Consider the following 9,289-nt stretch of genomic DNA (forward strand, 5'->3'; position numbering starts at 1 on the left):
GGGCCCACTTCTCCAGCTTGTCCAGGTCCCTCTGGATGACATCCCGTCCTTCTGGCATGTCGACCGCACCACTCAGCTTGGTGTCATCTGCAAATTTGCTGAGGGTGCACTCGATCCCACTGTCTATGTCATTGATGAAGATATTAAACAGGACCGGTCCCAATACAGACCCCTGCGGGACACCACTCGTCACCAATCTCCATCTGGACATTGAGCTGTTGACCACTACCCTCTGGATGCAACCATCCAACCAATTCCTCACCCACCGGACAGTCCACCCATCAAATCCATACCTCTCCAGTTTAGAGAGAAATCTCTCTCTGAAATCAAAGTCTTTGTTGTCACATCAGTCAGAAGTACATTGGACTTAAGCTAGTAATCCACAAAATCTTCCATACATGTTCAGCTATACCCATATGAGCTGTCCTATTGTGAGAAACAGTAATGGTCTTTTCCCATTTATGTGCCTTTCCTTTCAGATTAGAGGCAATATGGTCACGAAACTGCACAGCCTGAAAAAAATCACAAGCCAGCCTGTGGACTGGTGTTTCCAGTCCTCAGAAACTATCAATTCCAGTGGGGTTTGGTGGAGTGAAGCTGAGACCAGTGTTGGTCTCAGCAGACCAGGGAGGTTGGGGCTGCCCTGCTTAGCTTTGGTTTTCTCTGCCAGTGCTTCATGGACCTCTGCGAGATTGTACTGGTACAGCCAGAGGTAGAAGATAGCTCCACGTTTGTTAGGGTAAGTTCCTCTCTTTTTTCCTGAGCGCTTTCACCCATTCTTGTAAATTATGTTTTATATCTAGTTCTCCAATGTAAAGAGACTCTCCTGAAACGCCATCTCATTTGGGAAGAAAGGGACAAAGGCTTCCCATGGCCTCCTATTTCTAGAGGGCACACTTAAAGAGCTCTCTTCTGATCTCTGTAAAAACAGCAGAAACCTCTTTAACTTCACCAAACTGGATTTCCTGCAGCATAGGATACCTCACAAGAGAATTTGAATCAGAAAAATTACCTAGACAGTGTTATGCATGCTCCCTAGGAAATGCCAGTAGTTTCAGTGAGATAGCCCTCCCACCCATCTCATCTCTGCCTCTGCATCAACTAATACAGGCAGGCTGTCTGACCAAAAGGCTGTTGCAAAATGCCTTTGTGTATAAGGAGCTTGGGGAAGCACAGTAAGAAGTGATTATATGGTAACTGTACTGATGAAGTTACAGAAAGTGAACTTCCCTATGACCCTGTGGTTTCACTACTGGAATAATATGAAAAGAGAGAGCCAAAGCTGGCTGCTAGCTATGACATGACATCAACAGGGAAGTCAAAGGAAAGATTTGTTTAACATGCCTTCATTTACTTCCTAGAATAGTGATGACATTAGATTAACACCACCAAAAAGTGAGTCACGTATGTAATTGCCGCTTGGAGCTATCAGGATCTATATAAGCATTTTAGCTGTGGTCTTGGGACACAGAAGGTCAAACCCTTTCTGCTGTAGCAAGGCTCCTTGGCAAGCTGGGTACTATGCTGTACCTCCTACTTTGTGCTGCCATCCTCCTACCTGGGAGACTTGCTTTTCCAGCACAACTTAAACCAGAATCATGGAGCAACGCAGACTTTGAGAATGTAAAGGTATGTTACCAGGGGGACAATGTAACTGCATTATGAATAACCTGATTTTTGATTCAGCTTCTACTTCCTTTCCTATCTGTTTATATTATCTTCTTATCTTACATTACCACAACAGTTTTTGCAGAGGTGACATAAAAGATTTTAAACTTGCTGACTAGCTTAGACACCCTAAGTCTAACTTACAAAAGAGACCAAGTTCCACCTCATAAATAAAGGGGAGCATGTCATTCGTAAAACACCTCAAAAATATTATGTAGACTATGTTGGAAGGCTGTGGATTTGAATGCTCAGTAAATTGTGTTTACTTAAAATGATTGCTTGCTTACAGTGTTTCACTGCTATTACAATTCCTTTCATATATGCTAATCTATGAGAGAGAACTGCATTTGGTAAACTGAAATGTGAAGAAAAAATACATCTAAAACTAGCCATGGCTGCAGGATGATGAAACAATCCAACCAAATGTAAAATGCAATCACCAAAAGATCACAGATATACGTATTAATTTTTATTTTCCTTTTCTTCTTCCAGGCATATCTTGATAAATTCTTTCCACTTCTTACAAAAACACAAAGCCTAAGCTTAGAAGAGAGGATTAAAGAAATGCAGAGGTTTTTCCACCTGACTGTAACTGGAAAATTAAATGCAGAAACAGAAGAAACAATGAAACAGCCCAGATGTGGAGTCCCTGATATAGCAGGTTACAAAACATTTCCTGGAAATCCAAGATGGAAAAAGACACATTTGACTTACAAGTTAGTGATGTTTCAGGTTTTACAAGGAAAGGGGTTGCTTTGTATTTAACTATGTGGGTTTCCTTAACACCCTAAATGACATTAATCTGTTTTCTTTTGCTGACAGGATTGTCAATTATACACCTGATCTACCCCAAAAGAAAGTGGATGATGCAATTAGAAGGGCTTTTATGGTATGGAGTGATGTGACTCCACTGCAGTTCCGAAGAGTATTCAAGGGACATGCAGACATTGTGATTGGATTTGCACGTCGTGGTAAGAATACCTGTCATTTTTAAAATGCAATGGTCCATATTTGACTCAAAGCATGTATTTTTATAGCCACAGCTTTAAGAAAGAACAAAGAGTTTCAAATTATTCTGAAGTCTGCATAAATTTTATCTTCTCTTTATCATGCCACCAAACTTATATGTTATGATTCAGTTTTACTCCTATGAAACCATTAGAAAATCCTTTCAGAGTTACAGCTGTGAAATGGAGGGAGAATTCAGCTCCAGAATGAGACACCTAAATTTAGATGTTCAAGGCTTTGTCTGCCTTGCCAAATAGTGCAAACTAATGGGAACAGATCTGTAGAGCAAACCAGCTGGTTCTGAAGATCCAGCCTCCATAGGCTGGATTTAGGCAGGTTCAGGCAGGTTTACTTTGGTCTAGATCTAGTCTGGTTCCCTGGACTAAAGTCTTTGTCAGCTGGGGTGCATTAGGTTTGGCCATAAAGAGTATCTTCTGGTTGATTTTCTTCTAGAAGGAATCCCATTGGTGCACTCCAAGATTGCACCAAAGCGCAAGCCAAAGCATGGTAAATGCGGATGACCAGTAGAGTCACTTCAGAAGCTCACCTGTGATCCAGACTAATACATGAATGTAGCTATACCTTTAACTTGTGCCTGGCACCTAAACTGACTCAACTTAGCCAAACTAAATGCCTACTTTAAGGTTAGCTGACTTGTTCTCTAGATCCATTGACAATATTTACTAGATCTCCATTGACTGTAAATGAAGATCAGACACCTGGCTTACATGTAGATGACTGCATATAAACACCAAAATGTCCCAAGCTCATGCTTCACTGATGGGAAGCATGTTATGTTGCCACGAAGAGTCAACTAATGTGCCAGTCAAAGTGAGAATGGATCCTGCAAGCTGGAATGGGTTTTAATCCTTCATCACACACTAGGACTAGGTCCCTTCTGCCTGTGTTAGGCCTGCCCCAAGGTCCATCCACATGGTCCAAGGGAAAGGACACAGAATGGCATTTGAGTCCCCAAATACTCCTCAATCAAGTCAGAAGCTCACTAAGGGGTAGGGGGAAATTTTCAGAGCTGGTACAAATATACCATCCTGTCGGCTCTTGCACTCGAGACAGGAAACAGTAACATTCCACATGCACTGTGATAGAAGCAGGTAATAGACCGTACCCCAAGGCTGGGGACAAATTAACTTAGCTCTTCAGGAATGTGGTTATCTATCCCAAATCATTGTCTTCCACTAAAATCAGTACAAGTGAGAATGTCTACAACTTAATGTTGCCCAGCACTTTCCAACATTGAAAACATTCAGGTGCTTATAATGTTGTCAAGCATTAAGTATTTATTCTGAAATAATCCCTGATTGCTGCCTCAGAAACACATTTCTGACAAAGGCTCAGAAAAAATGTTCAGCTCTTTCTGACACATGCAGCAGCCTGAATTATCAAATACAAGTTTTGAACTTAAGTCATGAATTTGGAGAGTGTTTCCTAAGCCTTGCTCCTCGTTTTTACAATGTTGCTGCTATCATAGGATTATTTTTAAGGATTGCTAATGAACAAAAGTAGCACAAACAAGCAACATGCTTCAATTTGCTGAATTTAAACATTACAGCTGATGCCATCTGATGACATTTATTTCTTTTCAAATGCAGAGCATGGTGATGGATATCCTTTTGATGGAAGAGGTAACACACTAGCTCATGCGTTTGCACCTGGAGAAGGGCTGGGTGGAGATGCTCATTTTGATGATGATGAAAGGTGGTCAGAGTCCAATCAAGGTAAAACCCACATGTGTGTATGAAGGGGAAAGGCAAATATTGTACATGTTAGAAGAACACAGACATAGAAAATGCTTTCCATAACTCCTCATGCTTCAGTACTATTTCAGTACAAACATTTCTGTTCTTTTCAACTACCTTTCTAAGTACTTGTGCTTCATTATCATTAGCAGCTACATAATGCCTGTTCTGTCCATATTTTAAAGCACTTTTCACAAGCTAAACAAGGACTATGAGCCTCTGTTTTCTACATAAATTATGAAAAGGTAAAATGAATTGCTTGTAGGAATAAGATTGACTAAAAGCAGAGTTGGAAAGAGGCTTAGGGTCTCTAGATGTGTATGCAAGGGATCAGTAATGTTTTTATTAAAATATTACTGGTTACATAAGAAAGTTCAGTAATAACTGATCAAAACTCTGAGGTTTCATTCCAAGGGAATGAAAGATATAAATTCTCCTGCTACTTCAATTCTTTGTATGCTAAAAAGAAATGCCATACCTTTAACATACTTTTCTATGCTTCTGTGTTGCAGAAGTTAATTTGTTCCTTGTTGCTGCTCATGAATTTGGCCATTCTTTGGGACTTGCTCATTCAAATGTCCGTGAAGCTCTGATGTACCCTATCTACTCATATGTGAACCCAGCAACCTTCAGACTTTCAGAGGACGATAGGCGAGGAATTCAGAAATTATATGGTAAATTCATGATGAGATTTGATTTTCAAGATAAAACCTAAAGGTGTACAGGTTTCACTACTCTCCCTGATTGCAAGGGCCTTGTCATATTACCAAAAAGAAAGAAGGGGAACGAACTTGGGAAAAACACATTCTCATATACTCCATCCACTATGTTCCTTCTGTAGTGTGTCCCCACTGCAACCAAGAGGTGATGGAGCAGCAGTGCAGCGGTCTGGCACACTGTCTTCCTGCACACCTACATATTGCCAAAAAAATCCTGTGGACCTTGCTCTGCAAATGAGCTGTTTCAGTGAGTGGGGCTACTGGCAGGGAAATGAGAGATACTGTGCCACTTACCAAGTCAATGGGACAGTTCAGTGAAGGCAGAAACTACTCAGCAGTAGGAGTGGAGCATAACCAGAATTGACCCCACGGGGTAAACTTTGCCAGGTTTGCTTTTCTTTAGGCATCACCTTCCTCAGGGCACACTAGAGGAACACTAGGAATAAAACATAGTTGTCTGCATTGTCCATTTCCAGTACAGTCTCTATGTTTTGTGCTTCTTTCCCACAGGGAGAAAGTCATCAAACTCTTGAAGAAAGTGCTTCAAAAAGACCAAAGAATTCACATCTGGTTGTTTTGGTGTTCCAAAACAATTTTAATCCTCTAGCTAAATAAAGTGGTAAACTCCTGGACTGCACTTTCTCTCCCTGAATTTTTGTATTGATTTATTTGCACTTTATACAATTTCACTTAACAATTAAAAAAACCCCAAACTTGTATACTCTGTTGTCTAATGTTTTTTTTTCTTCTCGCATTTCACTGGGGAGTTAAATAACTCCTGCATATGCAATAGACAGACAGACAAATAACTTTCCAAATAGAGGCATAGGTACCTAAAAGGCCTATGTGCATTTACTGCTGGAGTTACAAACCCTGTTCCTGGCTTGCTTTCAGTTCTGGCCCTTCACAGTACCTACTGCTGCCTCCTCTGAATCACAGTGTGCTTCCCATATGGTTCACACATAGAGGAGAAGGTCTCCACAGTGCTTCCTTCAGCATGGGCTGGGATGCTTTCCCAAAGGGAACAGCTTTTCAATTTTGTCCCCTCCCCGGCTTGCCAGAGAAGCAGGATTAAGAAGTAGTGAACTAGGATTCCCATTGTCCACTGTGATATTCAAACACCTCTCAAGTATTTTGAAATTTAAAAAAGAAAACAAACAGGAATTCTCCTTCTCTCCTTTGGAAAACTAATCCCACATTGCCAGAAAACAGAAAACAAAACCAAGCATAGACACACGTAACCCTGGAAAAACTAGGATGACCTCCTGGTTGCTGGAGTTGGTCAGTTGTCCTGGGGGCCTGAGCTGCTCTCTGCTGCAGGGTGTGATGCCTGTCTTCCTGCCATAACTGAAGAGCTGAAATGACACAGGAAAATGCATCCATGTCTCTCAATCCCAGGAGAAAATGGCTATGCCTTCTTGGCTCCCTGAGCAAAGCATCACCTGAGAAACTTCTCCACTGGGCTCAGTCCTTGGAGAGGTTGGGAAGGATGTGATGAAAATAGCTTACTTTGCACACAGGCACTGGTCTACAAACACTGGAGCTTTTTTGCATATTTAACAGGATAAACTCTTATGGGACCAATGGTTTCTCCATTAGGAGTTTTTTATGCTCCCTGATGGGGAGAGAAGGCTTCTTCTACCTCAACACATTTGTCAAATGTGAACAAAGGTCTAGTCTCTCAAAAGCTTGACAGTATTTCCCAGCCTTTATCCAAAAGCCTTTTCCAGTTCAAGAGCTGTTGCCTGATGATGCAAGGAGTCTGAGTCCACATAAAACTGGGAAAAAGTTTTGCCCAGCCCCAGGTTTGGTGCAGGACACCTGAGAGAAGGAAGTCTGCTGATGGACAACTTGGGACACAAGAAAGTGGTGGCATCTTTTGCAATTCAAAGGGTGGGTGGAAAGGAGGAGAAGCAATTTTCATCTACCTATACTCAGAAGACTCATGTCCTGCTCTCTCAGCCACCAGACATATACATTTCCTAGGATAGCATCTAAACATTAATACACTTCCCAAGGTAGGCTAATTCCCCGTCAAGTTTCTGGGTACCAACTGATCTCTGGAGTTTGCTTCTCCTGATTCCCTGGAGCTGGAAGGGATGTGAAACAAATTGTAAGGAAGGAAGGTCAATTCCTCTCTGTCACACTGGGAAACTACCTTTTCATGCTTTCCGTCTGACCTCTTCTAATCACTCCCTTACTAGCTGACACTTTACCTTCAAGGTACTGCAGCAGAAAAAGGATCTTCACCATCCATGGGATCGCCACTGCTCTGTGATTGCCTTGGAATTGCCTCCAGCAATGGCAAGACAGCAACCCTACAGCTACCTCCTTCATAAGGAGAGGGAGCAACCAGCTGAAGAGGGAAGGAGAGAGAATTAGAGCTCCTGACCTGCCAGATGGACAGCAGTTTATTCCATAAAGAATTCCTGTTAGTCCAGTCCGTCTAACCTAATATCTGCTGCAAGAAGCAGCACCAGATGGTGGGATGGCTGAAATAAGTCACTGACTGAGACATCCAGACTGTCAAGAATATGTAAGGATAGGGTATGAAGCATGGTTCCTTCAAGTGCTTCCCCCTCAGAAAGGTTTCTCACCTGTGGTAAGACAGAAGTTTGAAAACATTCCCATCAGTTACTAGCCTTTTCTTCCACATGAAGCTCAAAGATGAAGTAGCTAGTGCTAAGTGGGTATTATTCTGAGGGCACAGGTGTCTTGAGGTACGAGAAAAACAGGAAGTCCCAGAATAGAGGGTCAGATCCCAGACTGCATTAAAGACTATGAAGAATGGGACTAGTGAGCTCCACGGCCTGTGTGGATGCTCGACCAACTTGGGTCAACCTGAGGGATCCTGGAAAGATGCAATGTTCACAGAAAGTACCCTGTTCTCTTGGCCAAAGTCCCCACAGGGAGCATAGCACAAACCAGAGACACACCGTGCTCTTTATTGAGCTCAAGTCACTTGCTAGTGCTTCTTAAAGAGAAAACAGACATAGAAGACAGACATCATCAGAGGAAAGACTGTGCAGAAAGAACCATTCCTAAGGATGCATGGGACAATCCATGATGCACCATGCTGGAGGAGGCTCTGTACTGACAAATGAGGAAGGCACGAGAACAAATACTTGACTGAAAGTAGCAGATCTGTTTTCTAGTATACAATTAATCTCCATATGAACTGAGATGAATGGGCTAAAACTCCACAGCTGTATTCCTAGGAAGACTGTCCTGACAGCTGGACGCATCTGGGAGACAGCTTCCAGCAAGCACACAAGCTGACTGGCCTGCAGAGGGGCCAGCACAAGGTGGGACTGAGGCACCCTTTTGTCTTGAAGGAGGAATCTCTGAAAGGCAGCAGCACTCAGCTAGCATCTCCACAGGACATGAAATAAAGTAGGAGCCAGGATTTTTGTCCTCAGAGAGGGCAAAGGTACCACTGATGAGCTGTCAGCAGCATCTTACCTCTTGCCAAGCTCCTGTTGCACTTCCATTCACATACAGGACCTTTCCTTTGGGGAAAACAGCTGCCACTGGCACACCTCACCCTGCTTACTGGATGTGAACTATGCAATATCTGCCTCCATCTAGTGGTACAGCTCGGCAAACTGCACTGGCTTTACACACTGTTATAAAGTGCATCTTACATGTCCACAAGCCCACAGCAGTTACTACTATACATCCCACCATTAGGGGAAATTAGGGACAAGAGCAAATTTAGCAAGGGTGCTGCTGCCTCTTCCTTCTTCACTTTATTCTACTGCATTCTGTGTTTTTACATGCTCTCTCTGGTACATATCTGAGGACATCAAAGTGCATTATGTCACTTAAATAGCATCTGCTCCCTCCTCCTCTATACAGAAGAAATGGGTAATCACACAGTGATTTTTGTTTGCTTGTACTACCGTTCTTTTAAATAAAAATATATTTAAATGCAGCTTTACTGTTCCAGGTAGTACAATGAGCTGCAAATGAACTCTCAAACATAGAATCATAGAATCATAGAATCATTAAGGATGGAAGAGACCTGTAACTTCATCGAGTCCCACCCTCAACCCAACACCACCATGCCCACTAAACCATGTCCCTAAGCACCTCATCTACTCGTCTTTTAAATACTTCCAGGGATGGTGACTCAAC

At 42.4% G+C, this 9,289-nt stretch overlaps 1 protein-coding gene across 1 annotated transcript; it reads left to right on the top strand.

Moving 5' to 3' along the window:
• Positions 1-1,475: 1,475 nt before the first annotated feature.
• Positions 1,476-5,148, top strand: MMP7 (matrix metallopeptidase 7). Its single transcript, XM_009274634.1, has 5 exons — positions 1,476-1,629; positions 2,161-2,384; positions 2,491-2,639; positions 4,287-4,412; positions 4,946-5,148. Exons 1-5 carry the CDS (start codon positions 1,522-1,524, stop codon positions 5,146-5,148), a joined length of 810 nt encoding a protein of 269 aa, XP_009272909.1. The 5' UTR covers positions 1,476-1,521.
• Positions 5,149-9,289: the final 4,141 nt, after the last annotated feature.

The sequence above is a fragment of the Aptenodytes forsteri genome, unplaced genomic scaffold (assembly GCF_000699145.1).
Source record: "Aptenodytes forsteri isolate BGI_AS27 unplaced genomic scaffold, ASM69914v1 Scaffold352, whole genome shotgun sequence".
NCBI lineage: Eukaryota > Metazoa > Chordata > Aves > Sphenisciformes > Spheniscidae > Aptenodytes > Aptenodytes forsteri.